Raw genomic sequence first — 25,602 nt, 5'->3', positions numbered from 1 at the left:
TCTGCGAAAGGCATACACGGCGGCGCCGTGCCACGGCGCGCGCCGTGCACGGCGGCCGCCGTCCCACGGCGCCGCCGCCTCTGTTCAGATCCGAAAGTACGATTTTTCGATTAAAAACCCCTTTCTAGGGTTTTACTTTATCATTCTCGTCTCCAGCAGCCTCCATAGGCGATTTTCACCTCTTTCTTAAGGTTTTTAGAGTTCCACAACACTTACTTTCAATCTTGGATTCATTGGATTGCTTTGGATGTCAATTAACACTTCATCGGATTGGTTTTCCTTGGATTGCTATGTTTTGTAAGAACTCCCTTTGATTCTCTTTGTTTATGAATCCCTTGGTTATTTGAGTTTTTGTTTCTTGTCTTTGATGAATATGATGATTGAAGATCATTGTTGTTGATGCTATATTTTCTTGGTTATATGAATCTTTTGGTTAATTAAGTTTTGTGTTTTATGCTTTGATGAATGTGATGATTGGAGATTATTATTGTTGAGTTTAGATAATCTTGATTATATGAATTCTTTGGTTAATTGAATCTTTGTTTTATACTTTTGATGGATGTAATGATTAGAGATGATTGTTGTTGAATTTAGATAATCTACGTGATTCGTAGTTCGTTGCTATTGCTTACGTTTTTCTCTTCTTGTTGGTGAAAGTTTAGAGATTTCTTTTATGGAGATTAAGATTTTCTTGCATTCGAATCTTATGCTTGATTGAGTTTCTTGCCTAGGTAGTTATTAATCTTTGATGTTTACAAGTTTATGATCGTTTGGTTTAGTGTTGGAGTTGGAAACTCTAGTTGATTTCGTTAATGTTCAAATGCCATGTTCTAGTTAGTTCGTCGTTGAGTTGCTTGTGAAATTCTCTTTGATTGTGTGTGTTTGCTTAACATTCATTTGATTAAATGTTAATATGTTATTTCGCCTAGATAATTGTTGTTTATGGTGTTGAATTGATGATTGCTTTCTAGATTGCTAGTTTAGAACCCTAGCTTTGTTTGCCTTCTTGCATTCTTATTGGCTTTCTATCTTTTGCCTAGTTAACTTTATATGCTTTATTTTAATTACGCATTAGTTAATCGGAGAGAAAGTGTCAGACCCAAACTTCTGATTAGAGTGTTTAGGTTTATTTCATGTTTTCTGTGCGTAGCATGATCAAAGCCCTGTTTAGCCTTCCTTGAGAGACGACTTGGGTTAGCTTATTACACTAGGACGACCTCGTACGATTGCGAGTCAATCCATTAGGTGTTTTGGGTTGAGTCATCTTCCACCCGTTGTGGGCCGCTGCCGATGGCTGAAATCGAGCGTGTTTTCTTCTTTGTTTGCTTGTGATGGTGAATGCATTTCATTGTGAATGTGGCTATAGATAATTTAAGAACTCAGAAACATGATTTTGCTGCAAAATGTCTACAAAGAAACATGGTTAAAGCAATGCGTTAAACACAAGCATAGCAGATTGATGATTATTCCTCCGGCAGAGTCGAGAAAAGCTAATAGAACCACTTTTCTGAGCAACCCATTTGATCGGTCCCACGCGAAAACAGAGTGAGGTAAAAGATTTTGGCATCGAACCCAGAAAATGACTATGGCTGTCCAAAAATTGAATACCATTTGAGCAAGCGAGTGCCATACTTTTTTTCTATGTATTGAATCTTAGTTGGGATTGAAAGAGCTGGTTTCTGGCTAGGTGTAATTCTCCTATTAACTATTGTTGATGTGATTGAGAGGATCGAGAGATTGAAGCACGGCGGCGGAGGGAGCAGCCGGTAGCGCCTGATGTAATTCTTCTTAGTAAGGTAGAGAGAATTTTGGGGAGAATGAAAAAAAAAATGAAAAATGGGAAAAATGAAATTCGGACAAAGTTCTTGATATTTGGTGTAATAAAAAGATGCAACTTTTTCAATCGCCGGAGTGGAACGTGTGTGGCGTGTGCCGGCGAGCCACATCAGCGCCACGTCATTTCCGATCTGAGGGAAGCAAAAAATCGTGGGAAAAATGAACAACTAATTCAATCTGTGATAAAAAATGAAATTTTTTAAAATTATGGGAAAAATGGAATTCGGACAAAGTTGGTGATATTTGGTGCAATTAACCCTTTCTTTTTTTATGGGACGACTGAAGTTTATTTATTTAGATTTTATTTATCCATCCTTTATTTCAACTTACTTATAAACACATCCGATGTGATGATGTGATTATAAATTGGAGGTTTGGAGTTCCGGGTACAGTCGTGGCAGTTAGATATAGAATATGAGAATGCGTCATCTTGTTGGATATTTCAGCACCACTCCCAACTAAATAATTAGCCTACAACTTGAACAATAATTAGCCACACTCAACTCTTCTCAGCCTCCATTAATGGCGATATCTCCAGTTCTCTTCATCTTGTGCCTCTCTCTCCTCGCCGCCGCGTCAAAGAGGTCCGAGGCGACCTCCGCCCATGACGAATTGGTGAAGTACGGTTTCCCCGTCGGCCTTCTCCCTGCCGACATTGAGTCCTACACGCTTAACCACACCTCCGGCGCCTTCTCAGTGCGGCTTGGAAATAATTGCCGCGTGACGCTGCCGCCGGACAACTACTTGGCCTCCTACTCGAAGCGAATTACCGGCAAGATCGTCGGGAATCGGATCGCGGAGCTCGACGGGATCAGCGTGAGGGCGTTCTTCAAGTGGTGGGGCATCACCGGAATCAGATCCAGCGGCCAGGATCTGGTGTTCGAGGTTGGTGTGGTCACCGCCAAGTATCCTTCCAAGAATTTCGACGAGTCGCCACCCTGCGAAGGCCGCCGCTCTTCCTCTTAGAGAGGGATAATAGGTCATCTCTAACTCTTTTGATTTTTTTTAATTGTTTATATTAATTGAGTTTCGCTTGAGCAATTATCGATGATCTGCTGCTATGATCTTGTGCTGAATTTTCGATTATTTTGGAATTTATTTTGTTAATCTATTCAGCTGTGTTAACGGTATTGTTGTTTTCTTGTCGTATTTGTTTTGACAACGACTGGCATGATTATTGTTGATTGTTTTCTCAAGTCTTTACTTTGAGCAGTGTTTCATAACCATATTTGTTTGAGTACTATATGTTCAGGAATAGTGAAAGATTGATGTAGATCGCTCAACTTCTTGAAATGTGCTCAACATATGATGCATATTTTACAAATGACTATATATGTTATCTAGAATTTCAATACAACTTAATTATAATGCTGTTGCCCTGAGCCCATGGAGTGTGGTTCCTTTCCCAGTGCAATGAGACAATAGGTTATATTAGCAACTTATCTAAAAAAAGGTTATAGTAGCAACTACTTGACATTTGTACTCATATTGCCAAAATTGTTACATTTAGGTTGAGTTGATTGCATCCCCCTTTATACAGTATTCCAACTTCTATTCTATAATGGATGTGGGATATTATATTAATGCATTTACATATGTTCATCTCTGTGCAACCTTTTAACCAGCAAAGGTTTTTGAACAACATGGAAGGAGTAGTTTTATTAGGAAATACCATCAGCGGAGTATAGATGACTTATAAGATAACCATAGCTAAATTTGAGTAGTAGTTCTTGAATCTTCTGTCTTTTTATTATTTTTGAAGAGATCTTTGGTCTTTTTATTGATCGTAAAGGGTCTTCCTTTGGACGCTGGTCTTTGATATGTTCGGATTTTGGACGTTTCAGAGTAGAAACTAAATTTGAATTTGGAAGGTGTTTTATCTTAGGTGAGGAATGCGCTAAAAAGTTTGATGTGTTTTGCTTTTACTTATTGAAAAGAAATGGGTTCGTTCCTAGAAAACGTGGAGTTTGTTTTTTTGGTAAATGGAAGGCATACATGTATTATGATCCTCTTTATTGCAATCATGCAAAGATGTAAAAACTCAATATCTTGGGTCTTCAATTTGCTTTTCAGAATTTAACTAATATATCATACTCCGTCCGTCCCATAAAACCATGCACAACTCATTTATAGTAATAATTCATCCAGTAAACATCACAATCAATGTGGGACCTTTTCTCCACTCATGCTACACTTTATAGGATTTTTTAAAATCCGTGTTGTTCCATACTATGCATGTTTTTACGGGACAGAGGGAGTATATGTGAAGTGGGAGTCCCCATATTCAAAATATTAAGTTGGTACCTTAGTTGTCAGAAAAGTTGAATGTAGATCTGTTTATTCCGTTATAACACAATTGTAAAGCCTTAGCATGATGCTTTAGATTTTAAAATGTATGCCTAGCTTCCAATTTCCTCATGTTAGTTTTATTGCCCACATCAATTTTCTAATTCCCAGTCTGATATGATATCCCATATTGGTTCCACAAAGTGTGGAATGGTATATAAGAAGAGGTCAACCTTCACCTTTGACCATGGTTTTGGGTTAAGTTAGGGCTCCCTAACTTATATGCCTAACAATTTTGTCCGACCTAAGGGATCCAGATGTTTATGGGAGAGGGCTACCTGGGAGACTGCCGACTCCAGGGACTTAGAAGGTGATGTGCTTGGGTCGATCGAAGGCTCCTCATAGAGAAAGACGTGTGTGGATGTCGTTCGGTGTTAATGGGGTATGGATTGTTACGATATCCCACATCGGTTCTACGTGTAAGTGTAATTGTTAGACAGCTCTAACAAAACCGAAAACCATGTTCAAAGGTAAAGGGTTGACCCCCTCTTACATATGTGGACGTCGTTTGGTCTTGATGTGTGATATCATAACGATCCATGATCCATTGCCCCATTAGGACAGGACGTCCACGGATGACTCTCTTTCTATGAGCCTTTGATTGACCCAAAAAAGTCGCCTTCAAGCCCCTGGAGTCATGCGGTACTCTTCCCAGGTAACCCTCTCCCGTAAACGTCCAAATCAATGTTGTGAAAAGCTTGAGGCAGGATTGAGGCGTTTGCCTCACACCGAGCAAAAAAAAATAAAAAAATAATCATAATAATTTTAAACAATAAATAACACCATATAGAAATAATATATATATATATATATTATGGGTTTATAAGTCTTAAAATAATCAAACTAAAAGCTGAAAATATTTAAAAAAACTAAATTCGCGGGTTGGTCAAATACTTTGATTGCTTCTCGTTTTTTGCTTCTGATTTCATTTTTTTTATACCATGCAAAAGTTATACTCCCCCCGTCCACCAAAAATATGCCTAAATGGCTTCGGCACGGGTTTTAAGAATTGTGTTGAGTGTTTGTGAGTGGAATATGAGTCCCACATTATTTGTGAGCGTAATAGTAAAAATTGTTTGTGGGGTATATTGCAAAAAATGGATTAGGCATATTTTTGGTGGACGGATCAAAATGACACATGTGGATGGAGGGGAGTATTATATTTATACCTTAATATCTCAATTAGGGTTAGGGATTCTGTTACAAAAAAAGTTGCGGCTGATGGGCCCCTTTTATTCCGAAAGTTGTGGCTGTTCCTTGGCCTCTTGAAATAAAAATAAAAATAAAAGGGATAAGGTGCAAATAGGCCCCTTAAGTGGAGGCCCTTATAGCGTTTCACTCCTCTTACTCACTGTGTGTACAATTTAGCCCCTAAAGTACCAAAAATCGAACATTTAACCCCTCCGCCCTAACTCCGTCAGTCAACCGTTAGTTATTTTTTTATTTATTTTTTATTCAAATTGTGGGGCCCACCTTCCTTTCTTCTTCTTCTACCTTTACACTAATGGCTTCTTCGCCCTCTTATCCACTGCCTCCCACCCCCACTCCCCCAGGAAAACCGCTGCTGCCACCCTCGTATTCATTTCCCTCGTCATTTCCACCGCCGTCGCTCTCCCCGCCGCTACCGCATTCTTCTTTCCTCTTCTTCTCCTCGAAAGCAGGGGATTATTGTCGAAGAGGTTGGCTTCTTCATCCCTCACTTCTTCATAAGTCTCGTCGCCGATGCGGTTTCTGACGCAGAGGTTGGCTCTTGACTGGAACCCTAGTGATTTCCGGGAGATCGATCATGGTGTTGGAGATCCCCTTCCCTTTGCCGGCGATTTCCTGAGTGGTGTACATGATCTCGTCGACGACGTTGGCTTCGTCAGTTTGAACGGTTCTGCCGTTGAATTCGAGGGAGAGCTGAGGCTCGGGGCTCGGGTGATTCTTGAGCCTCATGATGAGAGGGACTCTGGTGCAGATGCCGTCGCCGCGGGGGGAGGCGGATGCTGGCGAGGGATTCGAGGACGCTGGATTTGCCGGAGGACTGGTCGCCGACGACGACGATGATGGGGAGCTGGATGCCTTCCTGCATGATCTTGAGGTGGCGCAGCTTGTCTACGGTGTCCAGCAGTGGCCGGATCCGGGTGTTGTAGGGGGAAACGATGGGGGCGTCATGAGCCGTCGCCGGAGATGATTCTTGGTCCTCTTCTTCAGCTTGTTGGCCATGGTGTTTGGATATTTTGAGGAGATTGGTGTGAAGGTAGAAGAAGAAGAAAGGAAGGTGGGCCCCACAATTAAAATAAAAAATAAATAAAAAAATTACTAACTAACGGTTGACTGACGGAGTTAGGGCGGAGGGGGTTAAATGTTCGATTTTTGGTACTTTAGGGGCTAAATTGCACACACACAGTGAGTAAGAGGAGTGAAACGCTATAAGGCCTCCACTTAAGGGGCCTATCTGCACCTTAACCCAAAATAAAAATATATTTAATAACAAATATTGCGGCTGTTACATGACCGCCTCACAGCCTTTTAGGCTTGAGCCGCTTCGTCCATTATAAAAGACGTGAAGTGCTGTAAATGATTTAAAAGTGTAAAATCGAGGCTTGTGGTCTGCCGCTTCGCCTTGAGGCGCACCTCAAGGCGGCTGCCTTTGGCGCTTTTCACAACATTGGTCCGGATCCTGCTTGTCGGACCAAATAGTTAGGTATATAAGTTAGGGAGCCCTAACTTAAACCAAAACCATGGTCAAAGATAAAGGGTTGACCCCCTCTTGAAGACGATTCCACACTTTCATGTGGAGCCGACGTTGGATATCATAACACAGTCACAGTACCATATATATTGTGCCCCATGTTTTTGGTTCTATCTTCGAGAAGTAAAATTTACATGTATGATGTACCTGTTGATCAGTGTTCTTAGGGGGAGTTTACTTTGCAGGATTGATAAAATGCATGATTGAGTATTTATCCTTAATAGTAGGATTTCCCAATCCCATCCTTTCAATGGGATAAGAATCAAGCAAAACTAGCTTAAATGATAGAAATAATCAAGGGTCTTGGGATATCCCAAAGTTTCAATCCATCAAAGTAAACAAGTGATTAACCTTAGTATTTTTATCTATCAAGGTTAATCCTCCAAAGTAAACGCCCCCTTAGAGTACCAAACATCACGGTCAAGTTTTTCCTGCTTCACTCCAGCTTCATGCTCCAAGATTTATGGCTTAGTTTCTGGGTAGGTTAAATTAAAACTCACCTGCACATAGTAATACTTTTTAGTTGGACTATCAATAGTTTCAAATCAAGCATTATCAAGGTTCTTGAATGACTAAATTTTTTAGACTCCTTGAGTTCTTGACTATAGGATGTAATATGTCATGGTGTGTTCGGTTTATAATTTACATATTTAGGGATAATTTTCCATCAAAGCAATGTTCTAATATGGTGCCAAGGTGGCATTGTCTAACCTTGTTCATGTCTTATCTGGAAGGCTTTACTACCATGTAGTTTCTTTTCCTCCCCCATCTGTTCGAACTTCATGTCCTTTAGACAACTTCTCAATTGCTAGGTGATATGATTTTTGACCAACTTCATGTCCTTTAGAAAACTTCTCAACTTCATGACCTTTCATGGTGTTTTACTGTATGATAATAGAGATGGCTGAGCAATTTGTTCTTCTTTCTTTCTGGATGTTGAGTGGTTTCACATTGGAGGGAGAAGATATATATCTGAAAATAAAAGGCACGCCCTTTAAGCTGTTTGTAGGATATGATCTTTCTAGAAATATCATTTTGGGGGAAATCAGATGGTGACATCTGAGTCATGATCTTGAAATCTAGATAAGTTGCAGTATGGGACCTAGATGTTTCTGGAAAACTGATCATAAAAAATACATCCAAGCATTACCTTGCGCTGCAGCAATTTGTTTGTTTTTATTAACTCAACTGATACTGTAGGTTGCAAACTACTTACTTTGTTTGGATGAAATTGTTTTCTTAATAAATCACATTCTGCAGTTGTGAAAGTCTTATGCACCATCATGTGTAATTGCATGCAGATGATTAATATTGTATTAAATAGTCCAAATCATTATAAATCTTAGGCCCTAGAACCCTGTGCTCTGTGAACTTGCTTTCATGCAAACTAGCACTAGCAGAAGTAAAGATAAGAGAAGAGAACAAGGGCACCAACATTTTGCTTCACTCGATCAAACCTGTGAAGGTTGGGCACCATCTTGCATTGAAAAATTAGTTCTTGATGGACATCAACTTTGACGAATATGTTTAATGATGTAGAGTAAAAGTTACACAAGCATGATCGAAATTCTTCGATTTTCACAAGGTGATCCACAGAAGTAGTGCTCTGTGACTCAATAGTTGAGATGATGTTCAGAAGCATTATCCAGTTAACTATCGCTTTATCTGTTACTATAATTGGTGATTGTTGTGGGAAAGATAATGGCCATGAAATCTTTGAGATTTTTTTGGTGTTAGCTCACCCTCGCAGGATGGCTACCCATTGTCGTGGCCATTGTAGCATGTGTGTTGCCCAGGGCATAAGGGGGGTGATGACTCTGGCATCATCCTTACCTTCCTTCGGCACTTCACAATTTAAACAAATATTGAATTGTGATGTTGGGATGTTTGGTAGAGACCAAGTGATTAGTAGGTAAATGAACGATCCAAATGGTGGAAGAATCCTTGTATGCCCCCAAGATAGATCTACTGTGTGCAAGAGATGCTGCTTAATGTGGAGAGGATTCTATTCCAGCCACTCTTTCTTCACTTTCCCATCATGGTTTTGGAGTTCTAAGACAATAACGAATTAACTTTTTGCTGCAACTGCATATTCACCAAATTAATTACTGCTATAAGGCATCTGTGTTGTTCAAACCGTTATTATTTTGTGGTTCTAAATTATACTTTCCTTATTTTCTTTAGCAGGAGGCATTTCGATACGGTGGGTGCTAGTTTGGCACTCTCCAAGAATGAGTAATGTGTATTTTATGATTTGAGAATTGTATATATTGGGAGCTGTATTTGAACTCAAATGACGATTATATATGTGGCTAACACTACTGAACTATTGGATGGTCTGGCATAATTATCGTACTAGCTTCCATATGCAATGTACTTGTATAACTCGTTTGGATAACTAGGGTAAGAGAGCGATTTGGGCACAATTTATTAATTATGTTGTGAATTTGGTGTTTGGCTCAACTTAAAAAAGTGACTTTGCAACCTTGCGATGGGTTAAAGAGGGTCTTTGGTCAAGCGGTAAGGAAGTAATGTTAAGGCAAAAGGTTTTGGATTCAAGTCTTCTGTGACGCAGCTTTAATTTTTTTTATTTAATACTGTTAATATTGTCATACCCCGACTTTTAACCCCTGATTAAGGGCTTAATTATTAATAATTAGGGTTCGACATCCATTAATAATAAAACTTGTTTGATTTATCTGATGTGACTTAATCGTTATATATGTGTTTTAATGTGCTTAGTTAAAGAAAATTTTGTTATAAATGCGGTGCATAAGTTTTAATTGGTGAGTTAAGTGTATCTATATGAGCCACATGAATTTTAAATTATGCATGAAGTCATGAATTTTATCTAAATTTGATAGTACATGTAACACCCCGTACTTTTCCCTATGTTGTGAGATAGTGTCTTAACACTATTAAGAGTACTGAGATGTCAGAGAGATTGACTGTCCTATTAAGAAAATAGGAATAATGAGTTTGACATAGAGTCGAGGAAGAAAGAGTGAGAACCTTGATGAAAAGAGTCGGTGAGAGAGACGTCTAGTTTGTTTGTGTTTGCCGACTGCTTTGACGTGATATTATGTGAACTTACGTGACTGATTGATTATGTGATTTTTGTTACGTATGTCTTTATGAGTAAATTATTATATTTTTATTTGAGGACTTTAGCACTTGGAATTTTGATTAAGTTTTCAAAGCAAGTGTGGTTTATTTTTACCGAGAAATCGAATGATGACGGTTTATGAAAATTTTTCCAAGCATAATATTTTTAAATTATTTTTCCTATGATGAGAAATATTATAATTGAGTGAGTGCACTAATATTAGTGCTATAATTATTTTATTTGGTCACATGAATAATTATGCTATGGTATTTTATTAATGAGTAATATTTCCATAATTATTAGGGATATTATTTAATCACCCTTCTCACACTATTATTTTATACCTTTGAGCATGTGCTTAATTATACAATTGCCAAGTGTATTGCTTGAGAGAGTGTAGAGATTAGAGAGAGAGACTAAGGCATTTAATGCCATATATTCTCAAAGATTATCAAATCTTTCATAAGATTATCAAATCAATTCGTATCTTCCAAAGCAATTCTCTCTCCTTCCACCCCCATTCGACACTCACTCTCTCTCCCTCATCTCTCACATTTCCTCCATTGTCAACCATTAACGAGACCTTCAAAGCTTCACAAAAGTATGCCAAACACATAAATCACCATCAAAACCTTACCTAAACACCTCCCATCTACTTGAATCCAAGGAGATCCTTGAAGATTGGCCTCAAAGCTAGAGAGAGAAAGTTTGATATTTGGTGTAAAGTTTGGGTAAGTGATCATGTAATCCATAGATCTAGCTTGAATGATGTTGTATGTGAGTATTTTTGAAAGATTGAAGCAACAAAAATCACCCCTTCCTTTTCTCTCAATTTTCGAAAAAAATGGGTCTTTACCCTTCAAAAAAAATCTTCTTTTTCTTTCCTTTATTTGGGGTGAAAAATGAGATCTATGTGGTGTTTGTTGATGATTGATGTGTGTTGTGAAAGTATATGCCTTGAGATGTGAAAGTTGAATGAGTTTAGTTTACCTAAAAATTGAGAATTGGTGAGTTGATGTGTTAAAAGATGGATTGATGATGAAGATGAGTCTATGAGATGTATATGATGATGATTGATGGAGTAAATTGAGTATATGATGTCAATTGATGATTTTGATATGAGTTAGTTTAATAAAATTAGGGATATGTGTATTTATGCCCTAAATTGTTAATTGATGGTTTATATGTGAGTTTAAAAGGTTAAAATTGGTAGATCAATGATTGGATCAAAGTGTCATGTGTGTTTATAAAATTTCAAAGAGTTTAGTTTAATAAAAATTAGGACTTTCTTGTCTATGTGCTTATTAAGTGAATTGGCTTAAGATATATGTAATTGAGAACCTATTGAGTTGATATCCATGAGTTTTTGAAAGGATTAGAAAGGATTTTGAATTTTCAAAGAGTTTAGTTTGCTAAAATTTGGGAAGTTTTGATTGATGATGAGATTTGATGAATTGATGTCTTATATGTGCTATTAAATGACTCAATTTGATTAATCTAAGGTTGGATTAATGATTTATGCATGTTTGTAAATTTTCAAAAAGTTTAGTTAGATATAAAATAGGGCTTTTTGATTTATGTGCTAATTATTTGAATTGGCTAAGGATAATTGATATTGAGCATGATAGTAATGATAGTTAAAGGTTAATTTCGCTAATTGTTGATTATATGTGAAATTGCTTGAGTTTAGTTTACTAGGATTTGGGTATTTTTGAATTATGAGATCAATGTTTGGATTAATGATGTCTATATGCTAATTGGACTTTATAAAGGACTATGGCATGATTAAATTGTGAATTTTGAATGAAATGAAAAGTGTTAGTTTGAGGAAGAAGATGACATATATGTGTATCTATATGTGTATAATGAGTTATGTGGTGTATGAGATCATGTTTGAGTATGATGAGTATTATGTTGTACTTGAATGTTTTTTTTTTTGAATGCTATAAGTGTTTAAAATGAGCTTTGATGAGTTTGCTTTGAAGAAATGTTGAGTTGAGCATGTTTGCTTGTGTGATGGAGTTCGGAGTCATTTTCGTCATGCACTGACCTACTGTTTCGAGGGGTTTTTGTTACCTAAACACCATGAAAATTTTATGGTAAGTATATTTGAGAGTCTTAAGCACACCGGTAAAATTTCAAGTCATTTGGACTTCGTTTACTATTTTTATAAAATACAAAACCGAAACTGCACATTACTACCGAGAGTTTCAGAGAGCAGGGGAAAGAGTCATTCATTTCAGTAGCTTCCTGTGTGATCTAGCTTTCCAAAATTTTATGGTATTAACCTTATTGTGTTAGATAGATATCCACCAAATTTGAGCCCATTTTGACAACATTTACTATTTTTAAAAAATCCAAGTTTTCGATTGCTCAAAACTGCCGAATATGGTAGACTGTAGTAAAACAGTCATATCTCCTATAATACTTGGAGTTTTTGACTCTACTTTTTTTTATATGAAACTAGACTCGAAGACCTTTCTTTTGGTATGAGTCTCGAGTCCAGGAGGTGTCGGAGTCAGAACAGTTTAGATTTTGAAGTTGAATCAGTGTAAAAACAGAGCATGTTTTAATGATGTTTGATTGTGATTCTTATGTGCCTTATGTGATTGTGTTGTCTATGTGTTTGAATGAGATTAGACGAGCCTTATATGAGAGATAAATCGAGACTTAGTACCATGATTTTCTTGAAACCTATCCTTGAACTTAAGGATTTGAGATGAGTGGAGAGTTTATATAGAGTTGAGTAAGGAGATAGAATATGAGATAGAGCATGAGTTAAGGCTTTATGAGTATGGATTTTAAAAGGATTAAAATGTTTTAAATCAATTCCATTTTAATGGAGTTTAAAATGCTTATTTAAGTCATTTATAAATGAATAATGGAATTTCGTATTTATTTACATGGAAATGAAATGTATAGAATGTTATAAGACGGTGCATGATTATTATCTCTTATGTGAACATGTGAATTTCTAAATGATATTAAGTTTAAGAATGTTGAATTCTTTTATTTTGTTTGTTATGTGGTTACGTGATATTATGTGGTTAGTCGATGTTATGTTGGTTTTTGATTGTTTTAATCGAAATGAATTATGGATGCTAGAACCCTAAAACACTAAAAGATACCCTAGGCGCGTAGAATTAGACTTTGTCTTGTGACAATTTTCTTCACGAACTTACCGACTCTTCATCAATAAAGGTCCGGGCGACAGGAAGTGAAGCCGAAGAAGAAGCGACTCCACGCTAGCTTAAGAACGTTTGAGGTGGGCATTATTTTTACTACGTATATAGAGATCCCCTGCGTGTCGTAGGCCTCTTATACGAATATATGCATGAGATGATTTTAACTGTTAATTTCAGTTTATTATTATTGCCTAAATGATAAATGACTCTTATGAAATGAAAATGAAAATGTTTATGAAATGATTGACGGCCAAAAATGTTTATGTTTTTATATGTATCCTATCTGTGTTGGTTCGCCAACTTTAAAGGAAATCCAATTGGGATCCTATGCTAGACAAAGGTCGCTAGCTAGGGTTAACGTGTACTGACTCAGCCTAGAACACCTCTAGTTTGACTTGCAATAGAACAAGGACATCCTAGTGATGGTAAGTTGATCCAGTGTCATCTCTCAAGGAAAGTCTTTAAGGGCTTTTAGTAGTATCGCAGGAAAAACAATAAAGAAAGCAGTAAAGAGATTGATTATTAAACTAAAACTTAGAATTAAAAACTTAAGTAAAAACCGAATTGTAAAACTAAGCTAGGCGAATTGAACTATTAAACCCTAGACAAGATTTTAAAGAACTTAAATTAAACCTACTTATGAAAGTAAATACTTGTAAAAGTAAAGACTTCTAATCTAGGCATCAACTAAAGTGCATAATTTAAATTGCATAATTAAGAAGAAAGCATAAACATGAATGAAAAACGTAAACATGATTAAACAGAAATAAATTAAATTAAATACGAAATACCATAAAATCCTTGAACGTGTAATCGTGTCACGCAATCACAATCCAAGAAACTAAACTAAAAACGAAATTGAAATCTAACTTAGAACAATAAAAACTTGAAACTATGAAAGTAAGTAAATTCCTAAGCTTCGGATGCCAACAGATTGCAAAGATGGCGTCTAAAACTAGGGCAAGGGATTGATTATACAATGAAAACTATGGCCCTATTTATAGACTTCACTCCTTCTGGATCACCATGGAAATTACCATGCAAAGCCGGACTCTAAAAGGAATAGAATCGTAGATGATAAGGTAACTCCAGCTATGACGCGCTCAGCAAGTAATCTCCACTCGGGCGGAAATCGCGGCTCTCACCAGAGAAATGGCTATCGCCAGAGGAACGGATGACTTCTCTGATCTTGTCAGCGGAATGGCTTCCGCTCTGGCATTCGCCAGAGGAATGGGTCTCCAGCGGAATCGCTTCCTCTCTGGCATTCGCCAGAGGAACGGTGAGTTCTCTGGCCTCGAGCGTTGGACTTTACTTCTTTGATGCTGGCGCTTCTCGGCAGAGAATAGGTGATTCTTCTGCTCTGGCTTCTCGATTCCTCTGACTTTTGACTCCTCTGGCTGGTCGACTCCTCTGGCGCTTTTCTCTCCTCTGGCGGTCGACTCCTCTGGCGCTTTTCTCTGGCTTCCCATTTCGCTGCTCTGGCATGCGATTTCTCTGACTTAGCGAGTTCTCTGACTTAGCGAGTTCTCTGCTCTGTCTGAGACTATTTCTCTGCTCTGGTCTGGTCTGGCGTAAAAACGCCATTTTTAGCCAAAAATCCCCAAAATTATACTCTTCCACCTTTAAAACCTAAATCTCCTGAAAAGCATCAAATACACCATAAAACGCACCAATTTCCAGAAGATTTATCTTACAATGAGCACATTCAAACCCCTAAAATTAGAACAATTAAGCATAAATCAACCCCCCCACACTTAGCCTTTTGCTTGTCCTCAAGCAAAATCCGTATGAATCATAGGAAGAGATTGATTTCAACAATGCTAATTTCCATCCAAACATTCATCAAGTCAATTCAAAATTTTACAATCAACACACATCTCTCGATCATGCAAGTAACTCAAAGTTTAAGAAGCAACAAAAGAGTAATGTAAGCAATTCGATCAGACCCAATTCTCCGCTAGAAGTGAATTCCCTAATGTGATCGCCTTTATAATCAATATCACCATTTTTCACACTTTGTGTGCTTAAAATTTTCGACAGTTGAGCCATAATTCGTGAAATAAAAACCATTTGGATGTAATCCAAAGTCTTTTCACGTGGTTTCCCATGCTCATAGTTAGACTAGAGGAGCAGAGACTCAGAGCTATCACATTTCAGAACAGGCAGTTTTGAAGTTGACAATTCGTCCAACATTTTTCACATTTCACAGATAAGATACGATCGTAGGCAATCACAATGACAACACTCCTTCTAGCATCTACCGGACAAATCACGTTTTACTAACTTACAATCGTGTTGTAACAAAACTCTTAATTCTTTGCACAATCAAGAAACATATATCAAGAGTAAAACAAGAATAACCACCATTCATTCACAAACCCGAAATTTGCATCGAAAACCATCTACTCTTCCACAAATTCATACAAACTAGCAAGATTCGAGACTAAAAACTAAGCATAGAAAGACTAATCTTGCCCTATTGAAAGCATAAACTCAATAAAACACCCCCCCACACTTAAAGCATGCCATGTCCTCAGGGCACAAAAGAAATAAAAAGAGTTGAGAAAACATCCCTGATTATCGGCATTGAGACGCTGAAGCATCGTGCGAGGTGGTGAAAAGGGGACTGCGCGGTCTTTGGCAGAGTGAAGAATGGCCACGCTGAATAAGGTCGGCGCTGACAGAGCAGCGCGGAGAAGTGCAGCTTTGGCGGTTACATGAGAATTTCAGCGCTGAAAATAAGACATGCTCACAAACCATCATAGTATCCGCAAAGCAACCAAAACTTAGGAAAGACTTAAAAACAAGAAAAGAACAAGAAAAGCGAAAATAAAAACAAACCAACGGTGGGTTGCCTCCCACCAAGCGCTAGAGTTAAAGTCTCCAGCCCGACTTCGGGTTTGAATCAGCAGAGAGGATCGTGCAGAGTGTGAGACTCTACCACCATCGTCGAACTCGGGTGCTCATAGTACGGTTTCACTCGATGGCCATTCACTCTGAAACTCTCCTTCGTGTTTTCATTGAATAACTCAACAGCACCATGCTCAAACACCTCCGTAAGTAAAAACGGACCACTCCATCGAGATTTCAGCTTACCCGGGAACAACTTCAATCGAGAATTGAACAAAAGTACCTTCATCCCAGGGCAAAGCTTCTTATGGCAGATACGGCTGTCATGGAGTCGCTTCACTTTGTCTTTATAAATCCTTGCATTCTCATACGCCTCATTACGTAGTTCATCTAACTCCTCTATTTGCAGCGTGCGCTGCTTCACAGCAGAGTTCAAGTCATAGTTGGCAGCTTTAATCGCCCAATAAGCTTTGTGCTCAATCTCCACCGGCAGATGGCAGGCCTTGCCATAGACGAGACGGTACGGACTCATCCCAAGCACTCCCTTGAAGGCAGTTCGGTATGCCCAGAGAGCGTCATTCAACTTTGCGGACCAGTCCTTGCGCGAGGGCTGCACCGTTTTCTCCAAAATTCCTTTGATCTGCCGATTGCTCGTCTCAGCTTGTCCAGAGGTCTGTGGATGGTATGGTGTTGCAACCTTGTGCGTGATCCCATTCTTCTTCATGAGCTTTGCAAACAACTTATTGCAGAAGTGCTTGCCTCCATCGCTAATGATAGCTCTAGGAAATCCGAATCTAGAAAGAATGTTCTCTTGCACAAACTTAAGCACCACATTAGCATCACATGTCCGCGTGGGGATAGCCTCAACCCATTTGGACACGTAATCTACAGCAAGTAAAATATATTGAAACCCATGTGAAGTAGGGAATGGCCCCATGAAATCAATGCCCCACACATCGAAAATTTCGACAATTAAAATGCTTTGTAGAGGCATCTCATTCCTGCGGCCAATATTCCCTACTCTCTGGCACCGATCACATGCAAGAGTGAAAGTGTGTGCATCTTTAAAAATGGAAGGCCAAAACAAACCTGATTGAAGAATTTTGTGTGCTGTTTTCTGACCCCCAAAGTGTCCCCCACAATGATCCTCATGACACATTTTCAACACTTGTTGTTGATCCTCTGCCGGTACACACCGTCGGATGACATCGTCCTTTCCCAGCTTGAAGAGGTAAGGAATCTCCCAGTAGTAATGCCTGCACTGAGCTAAAAATCTTTTTCTCTCTTGCGACGTCAGCTCCGGCCGTAGAATACCATACGCTAAGTAATTGACAATATCTGCATACCAAGGCTCGGCGCTCGCAGGGCTGCACTGGACAGCGCTGAGTTCGGGAAGGCTGGCAGAGGTGATCTCGGTGGAACTGATCAGAGCAAAGCTGGCAGGACTTCTCTGGCTGGGCAGAGATGGTATAGCAGAGCTGGCCAGAGGGTAGCTGGTTGCTCTGAAGTCGGCAGAACGGAGCTCGGCAGAACTGCACTTGTCAAGGGTGAATGCATATGCATGCTCATAAGGAAAAAATTCAGGGATGCAATTAAGACTCGAGTCTATCAGCTTATTATCCAAACGGGAAAGGTGGTCAGCTACGTGATTCTCACTCCCTTTCCTATCCCTGATCTCTACATCAAACTCTTGTAACAATAAGACCCAACGGATTAGACGAGCTTTAGCCTGAGATTTAGTCATCAAATATCGCAGTGCAGCATGGTCACTATAGACAATAACCTTAGACCCAATGATGTATGCTCGAAATTTATCTAAGGCAAAGACCACAGCAAGCATCTCTTTTTCAGTAGTGGTGTAATTTACTTGTGCACTGTTCAGAGTTAAACTAGCATAGTAAATTACACGCAACATCCTATCCACACGCTGCCCTAACACAACTCCTACTGCAGAGTTAGACGCATCACACATGATCTCAAAAGGTAATGACCAATCAGGCGCAATCACAACCGGGGCAGAGCTCAACTTAAGTTTTAATGTTTCAAAGGCATGCATGCAAGAATCATCAAAATTAAAAGGAACATCCTGAGCTAGCAGTTTGCATAGAGGTTGGCTAATTTTAGAGAAATCTTTAATGAAACGCCTGTAAAAACCGGCGTGACCTAAGAAACTCCTAATTCCCTTGACATCAGTAGGGGGCGGCAGCTTTTGGATTACCTCCACCTTAGCTCTGTCGACCTCTAGTCCATGCTTAGACACCACATGACCCAAAACAATACCTTGTGTAACCATGAAATGACTCTTTTCCCAACTCAAGGTTAGGCCACTTTCAATGCACCTTTGTAAAACTACATCAATCTTGTGCAAACAATCAGAGAAAGACTGCCCAAAAACCGAAAAATCGTCCATGAAAACCTCCACGAATTTACCAATCATATCTGAGAATATGGACATCATGCATCGTTGAAACGTCCCGGGTGCATTGCACAATCCGAACGGCATCCTCTTCCATGCAAATGTCCCAAAAGGTGTGGTGAAGGCAGTCTTGACTTGATCTTCCGGTGCGATTGCGATTTGGTAGTATCCTGACAAACCATCTAGAAAACAATAAAAATCATGTCCTGCTAAACGATCTAACATTTGATCAACAAAAGGAAGAGGAAAGTGATCCTTTTTGGTGACGGCATTGAGTTTCATGTAGTCGACGCACATCCGCCATCCCGTGGTAGGACGCGTTGGCACCAACTCCATCTTGTCATTCCGCACAACCGTCATTCCTCCTTTCTTTGGCACGACATGCACCGGGCTCACCCACTCACTATCACCGACCGAGTAGATAATCCCTTCGGCCAGAAGCTTAAGGATTTCCTTTCGCACAACCTCCATCAGCATAGGGTTCAAGCGTCGCTGGGCATCTCTCTTGGGGGTAGCTCCTTCCTCCAAGTTGATCCTGTGCATGCATGTGGCTGGGCTAATGCCACAGATGTCACCTATGCTCCATCCCAGTGCTGCCTTGTTTTTCTTCAATACTTCGAGCAGCGCCGCTTCTTGCTCTAAAGTCAGAGTAGCCGAGATGATAGCTGGCTTCTCCTCGCCTTCTTCCAGAAAAACATACTTGAGATTGGCGGGGAGTTCCTTCAGTTCCAGCGCTGAGCTCGGCAGGGCTGGTTGGGCATCACTGAAGGGCAGAGCTGGCTTCGGCAGCTCTGTCATCGTCAAAGGCGGCTGGGCAGCGCTGAACTCTTCAGCTTCCCTCGCTAATTCCTCCATGTCGGCTGAACCTGCGCAAATTTCCACGCATTCCTGCTCCTGTAAAAATACCTTCTCAACCAAGCCATTAATAGCATCTATATATGAGCATTCAGTCACAAAGTTGGCAGAAGGCATAGCCCGATTTTCATGCACTGAGAAAGACACTGATTCCCCTAACACTGTCATTTTAATAGTTCCATTTTTGACATCAATCAAAGTGTTAGTGGTCGCCATAAAGGGTCGTCCTAATAGCAGAGTGTGGTCTCTGCCATTCTCATGCACATCCCCAATCTCAAGGACTACGAAGTCAACAGGCACAATCAAATCCCCGACTCGCACCAGAATATCCTCAACTATCCCACGGGGATACCTAACGGACCTATCAGCGTGTTGTAGACACATGCGAGTGGATTTCAAATTACCTAACTCTAATTGTTGAAAAATAGAGTAAGGCATCAAATTAATTCCTGCTCCCAGATCTAACATACCCGTGGCTTCCTTACCATTTCCCAAAGCAATATTAATCACAAAGCTACCTGGATCGCGCTGCTTTGGTGGTAAGGATTGCTGCATGATTGAGGTCGCTACTTCTGAGACTAGAATCTTTTCATTGTCCCCGAACTTCCGCTTGTTGGAGACCAATTCCTTGAAAAGCTTCACATATGCTGGGACTTTTCTGATCACATCAAGGAGAGGAAGATTCACGTTCACCTTGGCAAGCATGTTGTAGAAGTCGGCGAACTGTTGGTCTTGCTTTCCGTTGCTCAATCTGCCCGGGAAGGGAATCGGTGGTCGATAAGGTGTAGAAGCTTTGTGGAGCTTGACCTCCTTCTCCTTCTCTTCTTCCTTTTGCTGGTCTCCCTTTTCTCCATCAGTCGAGTTGGGCAGATCTGAACTCGGTAGCTCTGGTCTGAATGGAGCAGAGTTCGGCAGCTCTGTTCTGATAAAGCCAGAGGGATCTGTTCTGCTCTGGCGGAACGGTTCCTCTGCTCTGACAAGGTCAGAGGAATCGGTTCTACTCTGACGGGACGGTTTCTCTGCTCTGGTTTGTGTTGGAACCTCCATTTTGTTATCCAAAATCTTACCACTGCGGAGAACAGTTACAGCAAGAGCTTGATGTGGCTGAGCAGGTTGGCCATGAAATTTTCCAGGCTGCTGTTGTTGTTGGATTTGATTCAAGGCACCGGAAAGTTGTCCAACCGTTGTCTCGAGCCTTTTGATTGTAGATGCTTGGGCCTCCATACTTTGTTTGCTGATCTCCATAAAGGTTTGCAGCGTTTCTTCGAGCGTGGATTTTTGTGGTGGAATCGGCTGTGCACTCTGTTGCGGAATGGATTGCTGCTGCTGGTATTGTGGTCTGTATGGTTGAGAAGACCCTTGCTGTGGTGGGAAATACTGTTGTTGTTGTTGATAGCCTATTTGGGGTGGTCGACGGAATTGATTCCCCCCAAAATTTTGATTTCCCCATCCAGCATTCGGCTGATTTCTCCATCCTCCAATGGCATTTTGTTGGCCTTGATTCATGTTCTGCCCATAGGGTCTGCTTGGCCCTTGATTGTAGCCTTGAAATCCTTGTGCCGCATAGACCTCAGCTTGCCCTTCTGGAGTAAATTCTCCCATTCGATGGCACTCATTGGTTCCATGGCTGAAATCTCCACATATGCCGCAAGGCTCAACGTACTGCATGGCTGGATTCGGCGGTGCTGACATCGGCAGCGCTGGATTTTGCACCGGAGCTGAAGTTTCCATCTTTCCCATCTTAAGATGCTCCACTTGTCTCACAAGATCGGCAACTTGCTTCTGCAGCTCAAACTGATTTGTCACGGCACTAGCCTCCACTCTCCGTCCACGGATTGACTTCTGTTGGGAGCTTTCGGCCAAGGTCTTGAAAATCTCTTTCAGATCTGCCGCAGTCTTTCGAGCTATGTTTCCTCCTGCCGTGCTGTCCACCATAAATTGGGCAGTTTGTACTAACCCATCGTAGAAGAACTGCATCAACATCACATTAGTGAACTGATGTTGAGGGCATTGACGGAGGAGTTCTTCATATCTTTCCCAAGCTTCGTGCAAAGGTTCGTCCGCTCCTTGGGTGAACTCCATTATTTTTGTTCTCAGCTCCTGTGTCTTGTGACTTGGGCAGTATTTCAGCATGAATTTTTCACAAGCATCTCCCCATGTAGTGATAGAGTTGGGGGGTAGAGATAGCATCCACGTCCTTGCCCGGTCTTTAAGTGCATAAGGGAAGCACTTGAGCTTGAGTTGGTCCTCCGTGAGAGTAAGCAGAGGAATCGTTTGCACTTGCGTGCAAAAATCTCGGATGAATTGCAGCGCATCCTCGCTTGGCATCCCGTGAAACACCGGCAGCAAATTCGAGTCATTCGGCTTGAGATTATAGTTTCTCACAGCAGCAGGGAGTACTATTGCTGACGTGTTGGTATCACCGATAACCGGCCTGGTGTAGTCTCCCATGTATTCCATGTTCTGTGCCATGACTTCTTTCTCCTCGTGTGTGTTCTGCACTGGTTGGTCAAATTCAGAACCAGCGGCTTCCTCCTCCTTTTCTACCTTGTGATCTGCCGTGTCTAAAGTCTGCTCTATACGGTCAGAGCTGGCTTCCGAGTGCGCCTCAGAATCAGAGTCAGAGTATAGCACGTCTGCTCTGGGAAGTGTGCGAGTGTTATCCAGCGGGGGGGTTAGTTTTCTTTTCAGACTACGTCGTCCCTGCATACACAACACTTAACACACGGATTAAATGCACCGGGTGGAAGGGAAAGGAAAGTAGTAACGAGAAAAACAGAAATTAAATAAAGCAATTAAAAACGACACAACTAAAACGCCTAAAACAATCCCCGGCAACGGCGCCAAAATTTGACTCAGCCTAGAACACCTCTAGTTTGACTTGCAATAGAACAAGGACATCCTAGTGATGGTAAGTTGACCCAGTGTCATCTCTCAAGGAAAGTCTTTAAGGGCTTTTAGTAGTATCACAGGAAAAACAATAAAGAAAGCAGTAAAGAGATTGATTATTAAACTAAAACTTAGAATTAAAAACTTAAGTAAAAACCGAATTGTAAAACTAAGCTAGGCGAATTGAACTATTAAACCCTAGACAAGATTTTAAAGAACTTAAATTAAACCTAGTTATGAAAGTAAATACTTGTAAAAGTAAAGACTTCTAATCTAGGCATCAACTAAAGTGCATAATTTAAATTGCATAATTAAGAAGAAAGCATAAACATGAATGAAAAACATAAACATGATTAAACAGAAATAAATTAAATTAAATACGAAATACCGTAAAATCCTTGAACGTGTAATCGTGTCACGCAATCACAATCCAAGAAACTAAACTAAAAACGAAATTGAAATCTAACTTAGAACAATAAAAACTTGAAACTATGAAAGTAATTAAATTCCTAAGCTTCGGATGCCAACAGATTGCAAAGATGGCGTCTAAAACTAGGGCAAGGGATTGATTATACAATGAAAACTATGGCCCTATTTATAGACTTCACTCCTTCTGGATCACCATGGAAATTACCATGCAAAGCCGGACTCTAAAAGGAATAGAATCGTAGATGATAAGGTAACTCCAGCTATGACGCGCTCAGCAAGTAATCTCCACTCGGGCGGAAATCGCGGCTCTCACCAGAGAAATGGCTATCGCCAGAGGAACGGATGACTTCTCTGATCTTGTCAGCGGAATGGCTTCCGCTCTGGCATTCGCCAGAGGAATGGGTCTCCAGCGGAATCGCTTCCTCTCTGGCATTCGCCAGAGGAACGGTGAGTTCTCTGGCCTCGAGCGCTGGACTTTACTTCTTTGATGCTGGCGCTTCTCGGCAGAGGAATAGGTGATTCTTCTGCTCTGGCTTCTCGATTCCTCTGACTTTTGACTCCTCTGGCTGGTCGACTCCTCTGGCGCTTTTCTCTCCTCTGGCGGTCGACTCCTCTGGCGCTTTTCTCTGGCTTCCCATTTCGCTGCTCTGGCATGCGATTTCTCTGACTTAGCGAGTTCTCAGACTTAGCGAGTTCTCTGCTCTGTCTGAGACTATTTCTCTGCTCTGGTCTGGTCTGGCGTAAAAACGCCATTTTTAGCCAAAAATCCCCAAAATTATACTCTTCCACCTTTAAAACCTAAATCTCCTGAAAAGCATCAAATACACCATAAAACGCACCAATTTCCAGAAGATTTATCTTACAATGAGCACATTCAAACCCCTAAAATTAGAACAATTAAGCATAAATCATGTACACTCATGGAGACCGCGAGTCGCTTGCGACCGGTCTTGGCGTCCGTGGTAAGGAGGCCTCCTTCCCGGCGCGTGACAGAAAGGAACAGATATGGATCATATGAAGGAAAATGGGTCGGCCGGCCAATCTTATGAAAATGAAAGAAATATTTTAGTAAGCGCAGGTCTTTCAAGAAAACCCCTGTGTGTTACTGTTATGGCAGTTCAATTTATATATATGTATGCATGATTGTATTTTCGGCATTTGTCCACTGAGTATTTTTATACTCAGCCCTGCATGTATTTCTAAATGTGCAGGTTGAGCAGCTGATGGAATGGAATGGTGTTGAGCGGGTGTTCCTTTGATCATTTCAAGAAATGTAACCTTGAGTATACATCTTCATATGTATATCTCACACGTTTTCCGCTGAAAAACACTTTGATTAGGATAACTCTATGTTATGAAGTTGTGACATGTGATATTGGATAAACCACCTTAATCAGTTCTCCTTTATGTGTATGTTTCATAAGTATCCAAATGATCATATATGATCCTAGCATTTTATCTATGAGTGACATTTCCATATACTTTAATGTTAAGTAATTGTCCATTTCCGTTCCCACTCGTTGTTCACCCCAAGTCATAACCCCGGTTAACCCGTCATTGGGATAGTGGGCTGTGACAAATATTATAAAAAAAAAAAAAGGATTTTTGGCTTAACTTATAAGTTTTTGGGAATTGTTTAGCAACTTAAATTTCTAAATGGTTTATAAGTTGCGAAAGTTCTAGCAATGTGTAAATTCTTAAAAGAATAAGTTCATTTCTTCAAACAAAAAAAACAATAAGCTCATCAATCTTTTTCAAATTTTCATGATTTTTAGGTAATAATCAAATGTATAAAATGACTTAATAATCGTTGTTATTTTTACATATATTCTTTTAATTTGTTTTTACTTTTTAATTTTCTTTCTTTAATTAGGGTGTTTTCCCTTTAATTTTTAAGTTTAATTATTTAAATATTTTGATAATTTATAATTTCTTGAGATATTATATTGTATAAGTTTTTGAAATATTGTAGGTTACTGATGCTCATAAATTGACTAAAATATACATGTCAAACACTTCGATGATATAAGTTATGAGAGCACCAACATCAGTTACTCGATGGGGCTTACTCGAGTAAGCTTCCCATCGAGTAAGTTCGATGTGGAGGTTAGGTGACTCGAGGTTTACTCGCTTAAATGAGTAAGGCTCATTCGACAACAAAAAGCGAATTTTTCTAAAAGTAACAGCTCTTTTCTTTTTCGTTTTTTCTTTTTTTTTTTCGAACGACTTTTTTGACCGTTTTTGTTATTGTTTTTACTTATTTTTTTTCCCATTTTTCTTCTTATATATACCCCCTCTCCCCATTTCTCCCATTTCATTCACTCCTTCACTCATTCTCTCATTTTCTTCTTCAATTCTTCCTCCTCCATCAAAAAATGGTCGAATAGTTTGATGATACTTCGTCATCTTTGTCCGACGGAGCTATGAAAGAAATCATGGATATCATCGTCGAGTAAAAAAAAATGGTTGCTCAATTTTTCTCCCAACCGGAGTCGGAACAACGTGTTATTAGCAACATGTCGTTCATTTATCACGATCGTGAGGCCTCCCATCTATGTCTTATGCAAGATTACTTCAACGACAATCCAACGTACGAGCCAACATTTTTTCAACGGCGTTTTCGGATGCAGAAGGAGCTATTCTTGCGCATTGTTGATGTTGTGCAAAGTGTTGATCGTTACTTCTGGATGGGGTGGATGCTGCGGGCCGGGACTCTCTCACGCCTTTGCAGAAATGCACAGTGGCTATCCGACAATTAGTCACCTGCGTTAGTGCGGATACTTTCACGAGTATCTTAAAATCGCTGACACGATGGAGCGTCTATGCCTAAAGAAATTTTTTAAAGCTGTCATCGGGGCATACAATGCCAAGTATCTTCAACGTCCTACGGCGACGAATGTCCAACACCTTTTTCAGATGCACGAGGCGCGACATGGATTTTCCGAGATGCTCG

The 25,602-nt window shown here is 40.0% G+C and overlaps 1 protein-coding gene and 1 long non-coding RNA gene across 3 annotated transcripts; both read left to right on the top strand.

The window, feature by feature from the left end:
• Positions 1 to 2,154: 2,154 nt before the first annotated feature.
• On the top strand, positions 2,155 to 9,248 carry LOC131014018 (uncharacterized). Of its 2 annotated transcripts, none has more exons than XM_057941956.1 (2): positions 2,155 to 2,815; positions 9,107 to 9,248. In XM_057941956.1, exon 1 carries the CDS (start codon positions 2,359 to 2,361, stop codon positions 2,800 to 2,802), a length of 444 nt encoding a protein of 147 aa, XP_057797939.1. In that variant the 5' UTR covers positions 2,155 to 2,358; the 3' UTR covers positions 2,803 to 2,815; positions 9,107 to 9,248. The 2 variants fall into 2 exon arrangements, with proteins under 2 accessions (XP_057797939.1, XP_057797938.1); XM_057941955.1 differs by having other exon boundaries at positions 2,180 to 2,815; positions 9,104 to 9,248.
• A 1,228-nt stretch (positions 9,249 to 10,476) lies between these two features.
• Positions 10,477 to 24,165, top strand: LOC131014021 (uncharacterized). Its single transcript, XR_009097942.1, has 3 exons — positions 10,477 to 10,756; positions 13,227 to 13,290; positions 23,861 to 24,165. It is a non-coding gene; the product is annotated as an uncharacterized LOC131014021 (long non-coding RNA).
• Positions 24,166 to 25,602: the final 1,437 nt, after the last annotated feature.

Source organism: Salvia miltiorrhiza, chromosome 3 (genome assembly GCF_028751815.1).
Source record: "Salvia miltiorrhiza cultivar Shanhuang (shh) chromosome 3, IMPLAD_Smil_shh, whole genome shotgun sequence".
NCBI lineage: Eukaryota > Viridiplantae > Streptophyta > Magnoliopsida > Lamiales > Lamiaceae > Salvia > Salvia miltiorrhiza.
Note: the sequence above shows the minus strand (reverse complement) of the source record. Positions and strands in the feature narration are given on the sequence as shown.

Excerpts from the sequence above, each read along its gene's own strand:
- LOC131014018 (XM_057941956.1), top strand. The coding sequence starts at position 2,359 with ATGGCGATATCTCCAGTTCTCTTCATCTTGTGCCTCTCTCTCCTCGCC.